Source organism: Cicer arietinum, chromosome 5, assembly GCF_000331145.2.
Source record: "Cicer arietinum cultivar CDC Frontier isolate Library 1 chromosome 5, Cicar.CDCFrontier_v2.0, whole genome shotgun sequence".
Taxonomy (NCBI): domain Eukaryota; kingdom Viridiplantae; phylum Streptophyta; class Magnoliopsida; order Fabales; family Fabaceae; genus Cicer; species Cicer arietinum.
The window spans coordinates 4,407,800-4,425,655 of record NC_021164.2 but is presented as its reverse complement, the minus strand read 5'-3'; the positions used below and the strand labels follow the sequence as shown (position 1 = coordinate 4,425,655).

At 29.7% G+C, this 17,856-nt stretch overlaps 2 protein-coding genes across 2 annotated transcripts; one reads left to right on the top strand and one right to left on the bottom strand.

Moving 5' to 3' along the window:
* The first annotated feature begins 6,761 nt into the window (after positions 1 to 6,761).
* Positions 6,762 to 10,247, top strand: LOC101502740 (uncharacterized). Its single transcript, XM_004515385.4, has one exon. It carries the CDS (start codon positions 6,901 to 6,903, stop codon positions 10,036 to 10,038), a length of 3,138 nt encoding a protein of 1,045 aa, XP_004515442.1. The 5' UTR covers positions 6,762 to 6,900; the 3' UTR covers positions 10,039 to 10,247.
* Positions 10,248 to 11,941: 1,694 nt separating this feature from the next.
* On the bottom strand, positions 11,942 to 14,799 carry LOC101503051 (uncharacterized). Its single transcript, XM_004515386.4, has 5 exons — positions 14,565 to 14,799; positions 13,637 to 13,809; positions 12,831 to 12,900; positions 12,310 to 12,385; positions 11,942 to 12,208 (listed from the first exon to the last, which is right to left on the bottom strand). The coding sequence occupies exons 1-5, from the start codon at positions 14,713 to 14,715 to the stop codon at positions 12,088 to 12,090; spliced, it is 591 nt and encodes a 196-aa protein (XP_004515443.1). The 5' UTR covers positions 14,716 to 14,799; the 3' UTR covers positions 11,942 to 12,087.
* Positions 14,800 to 17,856: the final 3,057 nt, after the last annotated feature.

Genomic DNA, 17,856 nt, shown 5'->3' with positions numbered 1-17,856 from the left:
TATAAAAAGGAAAGAAGGAAAAAGGAAGAAAGGAAAAAGAAAGGAAAGAAAGAGAAAGGAAAGAAAACAAGATTTTCCATCTTCCTCTCCCTGTCTCGCGCGCAAATCCCTCCTTCTCCTCCATTTTCGTTTTTCTTTGCTTCCTTTAAGTTCGAGAATTGAAACCCAAGGCTAGTGGGTGAGAAAGACTAAGTTCTCAACTCCTTCCTCCTTCTTGGATTCGAAAACGGAGTTAGGGATTTCAAAACCACCAAACACAAACCTCTCCGTTTCATCTAGATCTAAGCTTCGTTTTGCGAAGAGATAGAAGAGAAAGTTGCTCACTACCACACTACGGTGCTAGGGGACCAACTTGGAGGCGACGTTGCGAGCGGAGATTTTTACCGGATCTACTCGCGGTACTGTAATCGAACGTGAAAGCTAACGTGAAGGTAAGGGCTCCTTCCAAACTTATCTGTGGTTGTGTGGAAAGGAATTTGTTAGGGTTGAAGTGTTGATTTGGGGGAAAATGGATCTAAGACTTTATGGGTAAAATCTTAGAGTTAGGTTTTGGTTTTATTGATGAATGTTTCGTAAAAAATGAATTTAAAATCATTTATGTATGATTTTGAGTAAATGAAACTTGTTGTGTTTGAGTGGTGGATTGTGTTGATTTGTGTTCGTCGTATTTGTCGTGTTCTTAATTAATACTGATGAAATTTGTTGTGTGTATGGTTGGATTATGTGGAGAAATGAATTGATGTGTTTTGGTATGAGTTGTGGATTGGATCTGATAATAGGTTTGAGTTGTTTTGTGTGGAATTTGAAAACCATTAGAGTTAAACGAGTATTAAGAATGGGGAATCTCTTAATGTCTACGTTTACTTAATGTTGGCGTGAAAACCATTAGAGTTAAACGAGTATTAAAAATGGGGAATCTTTTAATATCTCGGTTTACTTAATGTTGTCGTGAAAATCATTTAAGTTAAATGAGTATTAAGAATGGGGAATCTCTTAATGTCTACGTTTACTTAATGTTGGCGTGAAAACCATTAGAGTTAAACGAGTATTAAAAATGGGGAATCTTTTAATATCTCGGTTTACTTAATGTTGTCGTGAAAATCATTTAAGTTAAATGAGTATTAAGAATGGGGAATCTCTTAATGTCTTGTTTACTTAATGTTATCGTATGATTTTGAGGAAATGAGATTTGATGTGTTTGAGGGGTATGTTGTGATGATTGTGTTCTTCGTATTTGACGTGTTTATAATCAATGCTTATGAAATTTGATATGTGTATGGTTGGATTTTGTGGTGAAATGAATTGATGTGTTTTGGTGTGAATCGTGGATTGAATTTGATAATATGTTTGAGTTTGTTTTGTGTGGAATTTGAAAACCATTTAAGTTAAATGAGTATTAAGAATGAGGAATCTCTTAATATCTTGTTTACTTAATGTTTGTTTTTGGAAAATCGTTTAAATTAAATGAGAATTAAGAATGGGGAATCTCTTAATGTCTTGTTTATGTAATGTTTGTTTTGGAAAATCGTTTAAGTTAAATGAGAATTAAGAATGGGGAATCTCTTAATGTCTTGTTTACTTAATGTTTGTTTTGTAAATCGTTTAAGTTAAATGAGTATTAAGAATGGGGAATCTCTTAATACCTTTGTTTACTTAATGTTTGTTGTTAAAATCATTAGAGTTAAACGAGTATTAAAAATGAGGAATCTTTTAATATCTCAGTTTACTTAATGTTTGCAGTGGAAATCGTTAGAGTTAAATGAGTATTAAGAATGAGGAATCTCCTAATATCTACATTTACTTAATGATTGTAGTTCGAATTGTAAGAGTTAAATGGGTATTAAAAACGGGGAATCTTTTAATATTTTCCTTTACTTAATGGTGTTTGTCCGTGAGAGACTACACCCCGGTAAATTGTGTTTGTCCGTGAGAGACTGCACAGGTGTTTGTCCGTGAGAGACTACACCCTGGTAAATTGTGTTTGTCCGTGAGAGACTGCACAAGCGTTTGTCCGTGAGAGACTGCACAGGTGTTTGTCCGTGAGAGACTACACCCTGGTAAATTGTGTTTGTCCGTGAGAGACTGCACAGGTGTTTGTCCGTGAGAGACTACACCCTGGTAAATTGTGTTTGTCCGTGAGAGACTGCACAGGTGTTTGTCCGTGAGAGACTACACCCTGGTAAATTGTGTTTGTCCGTGAGAGACTGCACAGGTGTTTGTCCGTGAGAGACTACACCCTGGTAAATTGTGTTTGTCCGTGAGAGACTGCACAGGTGTTTGTCCGTGAGAGACTACACCCTGGTAAATTGTGTTTGTCCGTGAGAGACTGCACAGGTGTTTGTCCGTGAGAGACTACACCCTGGTAAATTGTGTTTGTCCGTGAGAGACTGCACAGGTGTTTGTCCGTGAGAGACTACACCCTGGTAAATTGTGTTTGTCCGTGAGAGACTGCACAGGTGTTTGTCCGTGAGAGACTACACCCTGGTAAATTGTGTTTGTCCGTGAGAGACTGCACAGGTGTTTGTCCGTGAGAGACTACACCCTGGTAAATTGTGTTTGTCCGTGAGAGACTGCACAGGTGTTTGTCCGTGAGAGACTACACCCTGGTAAATTGTGTTTGTCCGTGAGAGACTGCACAGGTGTTTGTCCGTGAGAGACTACACCCTGGTAAATTGTGTTTGTCCGTGAGAGACTGCACAGGTGTTTGTCCGTGAGAGACTACACCCTGGTAAATTGTGTTTGTCCGTGAGAGACTGCACAGGTGTTTGTCCGTGAGAGACTACACCCTGGTAAATTGTGTTTGTCCGTGAGAGACTGCACAGGTGTTTGTCCGTGAGAGACTACACCCTGGTAAATTGTGTTTGTCCGTGAGAGACTGCACAGGTGTTTGTCCGTGAGAGACTACACCCTGGTAAATTGTGTTTGTCCGTGAGATTGGCTCAGTAGAAATTCTTATTTTGAGTTAGATAACCGATTGCTCAATTGATTTATCAATGTTTTATTCAGTTATGTATTACTTGATGGATTGAGAACTCTATTTTGATTCCATTTTTAATTGGCAAGCATTATATGAACTTTTAGCATATTGGAAATCCTTTTAAGGTGCATGCTTAGTTGAAAGGTTATTTTGTGCATTTAAAAACTTAAATGTTATGTGTTAAATGTTAATTTTGGTTGGTGACCCTTTACAACTATTGTGGAAATCTGGGCTTTGCCCTCAGATGAGAGCCAGGACGATCCTACCGGTTCGTACCCTACGGATGGGAATGTAGATGGGAATGCTTGACTGGAGCTATGTTAGGAGGATCTCACGGGGGAACGTGGAGATCACTCAGGGTGTATAGCTATAGTTTTTTTTGAAGAATGATCAGATTAGGATGACATAGAGCGAACATATGTTTTTTGGATTACGTTATTTTCATTTGGAAAACTATACCTATACTAATATTGTCTGTTGACATTTTATTATGATGGGGTCTATGTACCACCTTTTGAAGTGTAAACACTTTGGATTCGTATTTTGAGAAACTTTTCCGCTGCTTGTAAATTATAATGACTTAATTATTTATCCAAAGTTATTACCTCATTTATTTCTCTGTTTTATTTTAATTTTTTTTGAAAAAAAAATACACCCTCGCTTTGAAAATCAGGGTGTTACATACGATATAACCTTTTGATCCAAAGAAAGAGGTTGAGCGAATTTTGGATTGAGATGATCTAAACTCATGGACATATCTATATTATAGATTGTCCCTCCATTATATTTTGATATTTTTAAATGTGTAAGGTGTTGTTATAATGGTCTTAAAATAGAGTGCAATTATACATCACATGATTGACTTAACATCTAAACTACATTGACACCCCAAACCACACAACATCTCAACTATACTGGCACTCCAAGTCAATCATCTATCATTTGCAGCATTTTAAAATATTAATAAAAATGAAGAAGAAAAAATTCAAGAATTTTGGGAGACTATACCAAAACCCAATAAATTAATCCTAAAGGATACAAGCTAATTCCTCATTAATTTTTTTTCTTCAAAACTATCTCGATAAAACTCTTATTAGAAAAATCCACAGAGATAAAACTATGGTGAAGAAAAAAAATGTAGTAAATATCTAACAAAAGATATCTCAATATTTATTAATTATATTTCTTTACATACTATTATATTTTAAAATTGTAATATTACTTTCTCATTTTCAATATTATCAATTTTCATTTTTTGTATATAAACAAATACAATCATTCAGAAATTCATTATATTTAAATGTTCCTTCATTATTTTTAATGATATTCTTATTTATTTAAAGCTCACTAGCTTATTTCTTTTTGTTTGGCTCTTGTTGTAGTTGTAGAGATAAAAGTGTAATAGATTAATTTTCAACAATTTAATTGCAGTGTAATAGTTTTATATTAAAATAAACTCTTCAAAATGTTTATCATAAAAAATAAAATCTCTGATTTATCTATGAATTCAAAAAATTATGCATATTTTTCTGCGGAAATCAAATTCATGTAGATTTTCATGTAAAATTACCAGTGGATTCAGGTAAAATTAACTAAGGATTCTAAAATCTTTAGGAAATAAATATCCACCAAAATTTGGAGTTGAAAAATTATTCCATAAACAACCTACTTTGTAATAGTGATTAATACGATTTTTAAAAAATAACAATGAAAAATATATATTAACATTTGCTGAGTGACATTCCTAGATTCGCTCTTATTTATATATAAAAAGGGATGTGTGTCGGTAATAATAGCTACATGGAAAATGTCTCACAATTTTTTAATAATAGGACTTAATTAGTAATTAGTATACTTTGATTGGGGGACAATATCCTAAGTCAGTCAACTAGCTTTCTTAATTATTTAATAAAATAGTATATAATAAGATGAGAAATATCATTAAGTCAAGAGAGTTGGTAAAATATAAGTTGAGTGGCTTTTATTTAAATCATTTGTTTGAAGTTTTGACATATTATATTGTAATGTTTGAAATAAGGAAGTTGAAATTTCAATTGCGCGTAAAAAAGATTGTAAGAGCAAATTCTTTGTAACTACCAATTGTATCAATCAATCAATTAATCCAAGTAAACTAAAATAATAAGCCTAAATGTGTGCTTTCCTTGGATCTTCATGTTCAATTTTGTTGAAATAGGACAAACGGTTCTTTAAACATGAAAAATAATTTAAGTAGGTTATTTTTACTATATTTAGAAATTATACATTTGAAGTAATAAATAGAATATGTAATTGTAGAGGTTATTTCATCATAAACAACCCTTTGTTGTATAGTTTGTCTCATAACCAGAATGTTAAATGAGATTACACAATTCAAATAATCATCTTGGAAGAAAAGTTGTGGTAGGAATACAAATTTATCTGGAGTCCAAATAAGAAATGTCAAAAGTCGTTTAAAAATTCATAATTGTTTTACAAATATAAATACTATGGCCCGTAGTTAGTTTTGAAAAAAAAAATTATTCATCAAATTTATTTTTACTATTTAATACATTAAAAAATAAATGATATGATAAAGAAAAAGAGCATGGATATATCTATATTAAAGATTGTTCCTCCATTATGTTTTTGATATTTTTTAAATGTGTGAGGTGTTGTTATAGTAGTTTTCAAATAAATAAAACTTACAAAAACAATTTTAAATGTGACTTTTATTAATGATTTTGGTCTTTAGTTAATTAATTTAACCCTCAAATATTTATTTTTGCTATATTATATATATATATATATATATCAAGACATAACTTATAAAATAATAAGAGAATACTTGTAGAATAAAAAAAGATAAATAATGAAGGGATAGTATCATTACAAAAATTAAACTATTTTATATCTATAAAATTGAAGATATCTCAACTTTTTTTTTTCTAAGCAAAAATAATGCAAAAATGTCACATAATTAATTTGACATCTCAACTATATTGATACCTTCAATTAATCACTTATCATTTACATTATATTTCAATTCTATTTTATAATAATATTTTTAAATATGTCAAATATTGATGTACATCAATTTGTTTAAATTACAAAAAATACTAGTAAATTTATGATTTAATATAAAAAAGTTTAATATTATAGTAATAAAAAATTTATTTATATTTAATTATATAGATCGGCTTAATAAATATAAAATATTTTTTTTAGTATCTTTAACCAAACTTTTTTAACATAAATAGGCTCTTAAAAAGGTCTTAGCCTAACTTATATTAGTATGGTTTAGACTATATATTTAATTATATAGTATGGCTTGGACTAACTACAACTATCATAGACTAGATAATAAATCAGAAAATTCCAATAAAAAATGCATGAATGATATGGGTTATGGTAGATTGGGTACAATCATCAAGTTATAATTTCAAAAAAATTGAAAAATAAGTTGTCGTATAATTTTTATTTTATAATATGTTGTACAAGTTTGTATAAACCGTAATAAAGTTATATACAAGATAAGAACAACAGAATTATATAAAGATACATAAAATTAGAAAAATATTTGTTTGTGGTCATCAAACAAAGACTATAGTTGGAAACTAAGTTTTCCTTCAAATAGGTGATTCATTCAATTCATTCACCATGTATGTTAAGTTTTATTACTTTTCTATTTTTTTTTAATATATATTTTGTTTTGTACTACTCCAAAACACACTTCAGATTGATTCCAAGTCAATACAAATATAAAACTTTGTTCCAATGTGAGTGGTCACCATGCAAAGACCAATAAAAATAAGTTTTGCCTTAAAACAATCTATACCATATTGTTTATTCAATTTGGCTATAAATATTTAGGCTATGTTCTTCACCATTTCATGAACTCTTTATTTTCTTTCGAGTAAACTATATATTAACACTTTCCACAAAATATGCATTTATCAAGCAAAATCAAATCATCAATGGAATTGTTGCTTCTTTGTTTAAATCTCTTACTCTTCCATTTTCCATTTTCTTCTTCTTTCAATTTCTTATACCATCATGAAGAAAGAATTGCTTTGCTTCAATTCAAGTCCTCCCTCACTACTATGGATATGGATTCATATTATTACAGTTGTGATGAACCTCTTCAAAAAACAACTACATGGAAAAACAATACAAATTGTTGTTCATGGCATGGTGTCACGTGTGACACCAGCTCCGGTTATGTGATTCACCTCAACCTTGGTTGTGAAGGTCTTAAAGGTGTAATTCATCCTAACAATACTATTTTTCGTCTTACTCACCTCCAAACACTAAATATTTCTTACAATGATTTCTCAAACTCCTATTTTCATTCTAAGTTTAGTGGATTTATGAGTCTCACACATCTTGATTTGTCTAATAGTTACTTTCGAGGCGAAATTTCTCCTCAAATATCACACCTTTCCAAATTAACATCTCTTCGTCTCTCTGAAAATTATGAGTTAGTTTGGAAAGAAACCACCTTGAAGAGGTTTGTGCAAAATGCAACAAATTTAAGGGAGTTATTTTTGTATGGCACGGATATGTCAACAATAAGAACAAATTCCATAGATTTGATCTTCAATCAGTCTTCCTCTTTGGTTACTCTTAATCTTGGATCAACAAAATTAATAGGAAATTTCAAAAATAACATTCTATGTTTACCAGGTATTCAAGAGCTAGATATGTCATCTAATAATGGACTTGAAACTCAACTTCCAGAATTTAGTTGCAGCATTTCTCTTAAAATCTTGGATCTCTCTGAATGTCAATTCCAAGGGACAATTCCTCTATCTTTCTCTAACCTCACACATCTTACTTCCATAAGCCTCTTTAACAATCTCCTTAACGGTTCAATTCCACCGCCACTTTTAACTCTTCCACCTCTCACTTTTTTGTATCTCTATAACAATAAACTCAGTGGCCAAATCCCAAATGTATTTCCCTTGTCAAACAAATTTCAAGAATTATTTTTGAGGAATAACAAAATTGGAGGTGAACTTCCAACATCACTTTCAAACCTTCAACATCTCATTCGCTTCGATCTTTCATATAATTCATTTAGCGGGCAAATTCCAAATGTGTTTAGTGGAATGGCCAAATTGCAAGAACTCAATCTAGGTTCAAACAATTTACAAGGACAAATTCCATCTTCATTATTTAACTTGACTCAACTTGATACATTAGATTGTTCTTTTAATAAATTAGAGGGTCCTCTACCCAAAAAAATTACAGGGTTCCAAAAGTTAATTGAATTGACTTTAGAAAACAACTTGATACATGGAACCATTCCTTCATGGTGTTTATCTTTGTTTTCTATGGTAAATTTAGATCTATCAAATAATCGACTAACAGGGCATATCAGTGCAATCTCATCACATTCCTTAGAGGTGCTATATCTATGGGGCAACAAACTACAAGGAAATATTCCAGAATCAATCTTCAACCTTGCAAACCTAACTCAACTATTTCTATCATCAAACAACTTTAGTGGTTTTGTCAATTTTCAACTCTTCTCAAATCTTCAAAATCTTGAATATCTGTACCTTTCAGATAATAGCCAATTGTCATTGAACTTTGAATCCAATTTCAATTTCTCTCGACTAAGAGAATTGGGTTTGTCTTCTTTGAGTTTAACTGGAATACCCAAATTATCAGGAAAACTTTCGAATTTGTCATATCTTGATCTGTCCAATAACAAACTTAATGGAACAGTGCCTAATTGGTTGCTTGAAACATCAACGTCTTTGAACCTCTCTCAAAACTTGTTCACTTCAATAGACCACTTCTCAAAGAAGCTTGATTCTATTGATCTTAGTTTCAACCTATTGGCTGGTGACCTATCTTTTTTGTCAGATTGCAATATGAGTTCACTTCGAATACTCAACTTGGCAAACAACAATTTGACAGGTACCATTCCACAATGTCTTGCTAATTTATCATCCCTTCTAATTTTGGATCTACAAATGAACAATTTTCTTGGCACTTTGCCAAATAACTTTTCAAAGGACTGTTCTCTTGAAACTTTGAATCTCAATGACAATCAATTAGAAGGCCATTTGCCTATATCTTTGTCCAACTGCAAAAACTTGGAAGTTTTAAACCTTGGCAACAACAAAATACAAGATTATTTTCCATATTGGCTTCAAACTATAGATGTTTTGAAAGTGCTGATTTTGAAAGACAATAAATTTCATGGTTCCATTGCTAATCTAAACATCAACAATCCATTTCCAAATTTAATCATTTTTTATATCGCCGGTAATAATTTTAGCGGTATGTTACCAAAAGACCTTTTCAAAAATTTTGTAGCCATGAGGAGTTATAATGGCAGATTCCATTACATGTCAATTTTATTGGGTGGTATCGACAGACCAATTTCTCAACTAAGCATGTACTATGATTATGTGTCTTTGGCAACAAAAGGGATCCAATTGAAATTTGTGAAAATTCCAACAATCTTTGTAAGCATTGATTTGTCAAGAAATAAATTTGAAGGAGAGATTCCAAATGTCATTGGAGAGCTTCATGGACTCATAGGGCTTAACCTTTCCCATAACAGACTCACTGGTCCTATTCCTCAATCCATAGCAAACTTGAAAAACTTGGAATCATTGGATCTTTCCTCAAATAGGCTTAGTGGTGTGATTCCTTTAGAATTAACCAATTTAATTTATCTTGGAACCATGAATCTTTCTAATAACCATCTTGTGGGAGAAATACCTAAAGGAAAACAATTTGACACATTTTCAAATGGTTTCTATGAAGGAAACTTGGGGTTATGTGGATTTCCTTTGACAATGAAATGTGGACCTGAAAAAAAATCTTCACTTTCATCAAAGTTTTGGAGTGAAGATAAATTTGGATTTGGATGGGAACCAGTGGCAATTGGATATGGATGTGGAGTGGTGTTTGGAATAGGGCTTGGAAGTTGTATGTTTTTAATGGGAAGGCCTAGATGGCTTGTGGTGTTGTTTGGTGGCTATCCTAAGAGAAGAGTGAAAAGGAGAACAAGAGTGAGGAGTACTCATGCTTCAACCATGAATCAGATGATTCAAATGTCATAGTTTTGTTGTTGTGGTTATTTTCTATAGAAAGTTAGTTTTTACATTCTATTTGAAAAAAGCTTGATGTGAGTGTGGCAATCTTGTCACACTTATTTGACTTAGCTAGTTTGATTTTGGGTTTGTAAGTTGAATTGTATTGTGTTTTTTATATGGTCATTCTACAGCATGTGTGATTGATTGTAATTTAAGAAACTTTGCCTAATAACTCATATTTATAGGGTCTTTTTTTTTTTTTTTTTTTTTATTGAATTCTCTTATAATATTTCATTGATTTTCTAATGCTAGCATATCTACTATGATTTAATTTTAATTTTGGTTTCATATCAACTTTTTCAATGCTTATGTAATCTTTAGCTTATATATATATATATATATATATATATATATATATATATATATATATATATTATGCAAAGATATTAAAAATAATTAATTTTAGAACATATTCAAACCATAATTATTATGACTACCGCCCAGTAAGTAATGTTTCCAGTATTTAGAGAGAATAGATTAATTACAATAAATTAATTACATTACATGTAAAAGATTGGGCGGGAAAGCATAGCCATTTAGAGAGAATAGAATTAGGGTTAGGGTTAAATGGTAAGAAGACTTAGTAGGATTTTTAGATTATATATATATATATATATATATATATATATATATATATATATATATATTATGCAAAGATATTAAAAATAATTAATTTTAGAACATATTCAAACCATAATTATTATGACTACCGCCCAGTAAGTAATGTTTCCAGTATTTAGAGAGAATAGATTAATTACAATAAATTAATTACATTACATGTAAAAGATTGGGCGGGAAAGCATAGCCATTTAGAGAGAATAGAATTAGGGTTAGGGTTAAATGGTAAGAAGACTTAGTAGGATTTAGAATTTAGATAGTATAGATAAAGATGAAATCATCATAACCTACTTCTTAATAATGAGTGTCAAGGTAATTAAAATCGAATCAATCTACTCAATAAGTTATATTGAGAATCAAATCTAAGTTTAATTTAATTTAACCTCACAATCAAACTGCACTGAAGAAAATTATAAACCGATCAAAAATTAGAAAAATCGGTTAATATCGGCGGTTGGGCCGGTTATGATTATCGAATTGAATTTTTTTAGGAACTCAATTTTTCTTATAATGGGAATACTCCTTGTTTTCTCATTAATACATTTTGATTATGTAAAAGGAAGAAGAAAAAAAATAGGTCTCCTGATGTAGCCCAACCATGATACAACACCACCATTTTATTTATTATTAAGGGTAATGTAAATTAATTTGGATTCAGCTTTGATGTGTAATAATTTAACTTTATAGGTTAACTTATGATATTTTATGTGGAATTTAATTTTAATGGTGTGAATTTATGTTATGCAATATTTTTTTTAATATATTAGTAAAAAAATTAAAAATATATATATTTAATTAAAAATAGTCTGATATTTGAACCTTGAACGAGTAAGCACACTTGTTCAATAGTGACTCTTATTTTGATTACTTTGATGATTATTAGAAGAACTCATCATAGTCTCTTTTATTATTTATTAATTCAAATTCATGTAAATTATATTATTTTAAAAATAAATCTCGCATAAAAAGACGAGACCTACATAAATTTTACATTATAAGAATTATAAGAGAGTGAATGCTAAAAAAAATAGAGTTTTCTTTCGGTATTTATATTAAGATCAAAATTACAACAAAACCGGATCTCTATTTGATGGTAGACCTCCCTTTTTTAAATTTCCTTAACATTTTGAACTACAAAATATTGGGTCATGGCTACAATTCAAGGCAGCCCATTAACAAAATACAAGACATATCAATCAATTCATTCAAATTCATGATGAACTTTATCATTAAACTCCAATCACATGTAAAATTCATTGTAAATCATTATTCATTGATTAACAAGAAATATGCAATGAACATCATAAATATGTTCCACATTGACATAAGAAATACTTGTATGTACAACTCTAAGCCATTGTAATTCTTGTGGACATATACAAACTTTAATCGTCTGATTCATTTTGGTCTCTTACGTTCGGGATTTAAAGTGTCATCTACGGTATCTTTTACATAATTACCCACTCTGTTCAAGTTTTTTGCAACGCCTGATGCCACTATGCTCGCATTTCTTATAAATCTGCACATAATGAATCAAAATGGAGTTAGTATTCTCATAGGCACACACACACATAGATCTTTATACAAAAGTGATTGGCTACACTGATAATTTATGCTTGCCTGTTAAAGAAATTTTCTCCTTTGAAATGTTGAGGCTTAGAACTTTGAGGTTGAGGAGTACTAGTGTGTTCATTCTCTAGAAGAATAAGACCAAAAATCATGAAATGAAAAGACAGAAAAATACTTAGCAATAAGTATTATGCAGAGAGGAATGATAGTTATGCAGCAACAAAAAACATATTATAGAAAAACACAACTATGATTTACATCTTTATATATAGGTTTGTGATTATGAAAGTGTTTGGATAAATTTCTCAACAGGAATTTATGGATATAGAAAAATTAACAAAACTTTACAATAACTACAATGTTTTAAAATAGTATCTTTGTCCAAGTTGAAATTAGCTTCTGCATCCCAATTTTTTTTAGAAACTCTGATTTTAACAATTTTTCATAAACACCAATAAGCTTGTATGGATATTTTTTTTTTTTTGCAACTAAAAAAGTTAATTAATTGAGAAGCTCTTATAAACTAAAAGTTAATTCAAACTTAAAGATAATGCAAGAAAATTAATCATTACCTTCACTTTTATATGCAGGAGCAGGATCATGATCAACAGGGGACTCTGGAGGCTTCTCATTTATCAACATCTGCAACATGAGTTGAGGTAGTCAGAAACTTATATCACATAAATTTAGTGCAAGATAAACCTTGTAAACTATCAAGCACGGACACCTCTTGGAATTTAGGCCTTTCGTGTGTTCGACACCTGTACGACACCTCAAATAAATGTTCCAAAAATAAAACTTATTTTATTTCGTTTCAACATACCTTAGACTCTCAGAACACATCTCAAACATAACTAGAGTGGTTAAAAATGTGTTAAAGCAATGATGATTAATGACGACGGTCAAAAACATGAAATTTAATTACAACATGTTTAGTTTTTCGACAGTAGATGAATCAATGAAAGTGAAAAAACTATCATATATGTATCGGTTCTTATATTTTTTACATTAGTAGTATGAAAGTGTCTATATTCGTGTCGTGTCAAGTGTCCGTGTCGGAATCTGTACTTCATAGCTTATTAATTTTCCTATCAATATAAACTAAGAGTTTGTTTGGATTGACTTATTTAAACTTATCTACGAATATAAGCACCTGAATGAGAGAGCTTGGGTAAACTGCTTGTGACACATTCATAAATGACTTCAAGCTTAATTCCATAAGCTCTCGAGAATAGTTTATGAAAACAGCTTAACGCTGATACGAAAATAATTTGACTATTTTATTATCTTTTATTATAAAAATAGATTATACTATAAACATTTTAATTAGAAAGAACTGTTTATGAAATCATGATGAAAAAGGGGTTGAGATATAAACCTCAAGACCAGCAACACAAATAGGAAATTTGGATACTTGTTTGTGTGAATTAGCTGAAATATTTTTGTTGTCTAAGTAGATGGAATATCCAAGACAAGTATAGTTGAAATTTGAAAGATTTGTGCGCAGCTTTGACTTATCCAAATCAGCTTTTCCAACTATGTGAGAAGGAACTGAAAAAACATGCATGAAAAGAACATCATCAGCATTTAATAATAGCATAAAAGTGTACATATCCACAGTATGAAATAATTTTACTCTAATAATTCAATCTGTCACATAGTATTTGTACAATTTATAATTGAAAGATGGTATAAAATTGCTTTACATTTATTTTCATTCAATGATTTATGAAATATAAGACTCTTTGTTATAAATTTTTTAAAAGAATTATTTTTTAGAGTTTCAAGCTGTTTTTTAAATTTTTCTAAAAATATCAGAATCTTGAAAATTAATTTAAAATAAAAATTTATTTTGAGCAATATCTCATAAAAATCAATTTTTTATAACCAATTTGTTTTTTAAAAAAATGATTTTTATTATAATTGACAAATGCAAAATAAATTTTAAATTTTCTTAAAAAACATCTAAAAAAAAACATAAAATCACTTTTTTTATTATAATCTGTAATAGTAAACTTTAAAGTTTATTATGATAGGAATTAAAAAAAGTCTAATGTCAAATAGAATCACAGTTCAAAACCTCTATGCACTTTCTGATGTTACCTTATTGGAAATAAAACAGTAACATAAAATCAAAAAAGAAAAAAAAAAGAATCAAAAGCAATAAACCTTCAATTCCAATTTATTAATATTCTTGGAATGATTTCCACATGAAAGTAATGATTTTTGGCAATAAACAAAAAATGAACATTGAAAATAAAAGAAATAAAAAGAAAAGAAAGAAGCATAGAGAGAAAGAGACAGACATTGGTGAAAGGTTTGGGAGATGCCAAAGCAAGTAGGGTTATTTTTGGAATTTGAATTGCGAATTGAAGAATAGTATAACCATCCTTTACACGATTTCAATTTTCTTTCATTTTTGTTTGGAGGATGAGACTTTCCTTTTGATGCTTCCATTTCTTGCCAATGTTACGAGTTTCAATAACAATTTCACAACTTTTGCTACTTTTTTTATTTTATTTTCTTGCAGCGCCTCCACCAACCAAGAATACCAGTATCTTTGTTATATATATAAAAGCAAAAGTGATTTTATTATTTAAAAATCATTTTTGGAGATTTTAAGAAAAACAAATGTTGTTTTAATTGAAAAAAAAATATTAATTATGAAAAATGATTTTTTTGATACATTACTAAAATTAGCTTTCTAATTATTAATTTTTGGATTTTTTTTCCAAACAATTGTAGTAAATAGATGAAAATTTTCGAAAGTGATTAATTTAAAAAAAAATATTTTTTATCAAAATAAGTTGTATCAAATGGGATATTAATTATTGATTTGGTTCTTACAATTATGAGTTAATTTGAATTTAGTGTCTCTAAATTTTGTTTGTCTTATATACCTAAAAAATAAAAATATTTTTTTTGTTTTAAAAGAGATGATAAATTTCATCATAATTAACTCATACATTTGTTTAGATTCGAACTCGGGACAAAAAGTTCACTTTAATAATATCCATATTTACCAGTTGAATTAGAATTTAAGGAATTTGAACTCTAAAAAAAAATTAATATTAAAAATAATGATGTGACATATACTTGCTGAATGTGGCAAGATTAAAAGTATACAAATGATTGATACATTATTTGTGATTAATTAGAATGATTAAATATTTAATATAAAACAATTAATTGAATAAAAATTGAACTAGAAAGTGATAGAATGGGAGGGTTTCTTCAATTTTTAAAGTTTCAAAAGCGAGAAATTATGAAACGTGAATTACAATTTCTCTTATTTATGAGAAATGCAGATCGCAGTTTCTCTGTGGTAAATTTGTGTATGTGTTCGTCTTCTCCTTTGTGTTCGGTTTGTTTTTTGCATTTTCATTTTTCCAAACTAGAAAACCCTAATTCCTTATTCAATTTGTTCTTATTTTGATTTTAATTTTAATTGAAATATTTGTTTTCCAATTTTAATATTTTGGAATAATTGTAAAAATGACTCCAATTATGCCAAGTTAGCAATGTTATTCTGCATGTAAAACAAAAAGAAATTAAGGACTGGATTTAAAATAATTCATATTTGTAGGAATCAAATCAATAATTAAATTTTTTGTTATTAATATACTTTTAAATAGTTAATATTAAAAATTAACTGTTAATTATATTAGAAAGGAGAATTGAATTTGTGTTTATCCAACTTCAGACTACAAAATCATCTAATGACTTTTTATACACGCACGTAATATTGATGGTATTTAGTTGACATCGACAACTTTATTGATAAAAATATTTATCCTTTATGATTTTTTCATTGTTTCAATGATCCTTAAAATAATTTCAGTAAAGTATAAAAAAAATTTACATACAAATGTTTTACTGAAAAGTGGAATGGAAAAAAACTAAATTCTAACAATTTCACTAATACTTAATTTTGTTTTATATTAAATATCTAAATATTTTTAATTATGTATTATTTATCTTAACATCTTAACACCACCATATCATTCGTACATATACGATTATATTATTAGTTAAGAATTCTATTTGAATATAGAGTATATTATTGTGTGAATTTTTAAAAAAAACATTGTTAAAGTCCCACAGAAATAATTTTTTTTTTAAGTCCCACGGAAATAATTATTTTTTTTAAGTCCCACATTAAAAAACTCGAGTATTTTGAGTAGTTTTCAGTTCTGTAAATATTAAAGTCTCAAATTGGTTAGAAAACATATATAAGTTTGCTTCCATAACTGTATAATGAGTTTCAAATTATTGTGAAATGTACACCAAAGTTGGATGCATTTCTCAATTTTCTCTTTTCTCAATTTTATATTCTGCTCGCCTAATTTTCGAGCCACTTTTCCCTTGTCCCTTCGATTTTTAGAGCGGTTGTTATGTCATAGTTCATTTGTTTTTTAGAGCGGATGTTATGTCGTAGTCCTTTCGTTTTTGAGCGGTTGTTATGTCGTAGTCCATTTGATTTTTAGAGCGGTTTGATACCGTAGTTCTATCGGTTTCTAGAACGATTATTATATCGTAGTTACGAGTGGTCATAGTACCATATTGCGAGTGACTTTAATCGTCATATTTAGAGTGGCTTAAACCGCCATATTAAGGGTGTAATTCTAGAACGGTTTTTTATGGTGCAGTGGAACTCCGATACAGTGAATTTGGGCTGTTTTATCCTGGGGACTTCGTGGTTGATAGTTTGCCATACACAATTTAGGCAGTGTCGCGAAACGTCTTAAAGGGAGCGACCTAGTCCGCGACTCAATCCAATAATATCTTCGGTGACATAAATTGTGATTTTTAAATGATTTTCTAAACTCAAAAAATAACAAATTCGAAGTCTAACCATTACATCTTTATCAATTATCAATAATCAATTATCAAGATTACCGACTAGGGTGATCGTTACTCCACTAATTATATTTTATTATATGAGTACTCTCCACTTATCTTATGAAATTTATTTCTATAATTTATTCAAGGAGGACCTACGTTCATGCCAACGAAATCAAACATGTATGGATTAGTGAAACATCTTTGCATAATTTATTATCTGTTATATATGTTAAATTAGGTGAATTTTACCGATGATATTTATATAATTGGTTTACTATGGACTAATACTAACAAATTGTCGAAAGATCAGCCTCATCATCAAAGAGATAGAGATCATTAACCTCTTAAGCATTGGCAATCAACCTCCCCGATCTCAACTCTTGAAATTGACAATTAAATGGGTTAAAAATAGCCAAACAGATAAGATCTTGTGTTAATTTACTTATGGACAACAGGTTACATGACAAATTTGGAATATGAAGAACATTGTGAAGGGTTAGAGTTTTAGATATAGGGATATAACTAACTCCAACTATGGTGGAAAAAGTACCATAAGCTATCTTAACCTTTTTATGACCTGCACAAGTACTATAAGTGGAAAACAATTTTGAGCCATTTGTCATATGATCAGTGGCTCCAGAATCAATGATTCATGAAGTTTTAGAATTAGGTTTGGAACTCAAAAGAGCATAAGAGAAAGAGATACTTTTTTTAGCAAGAGATGATGAAGAAGTAACTGACATAGAGATAAAA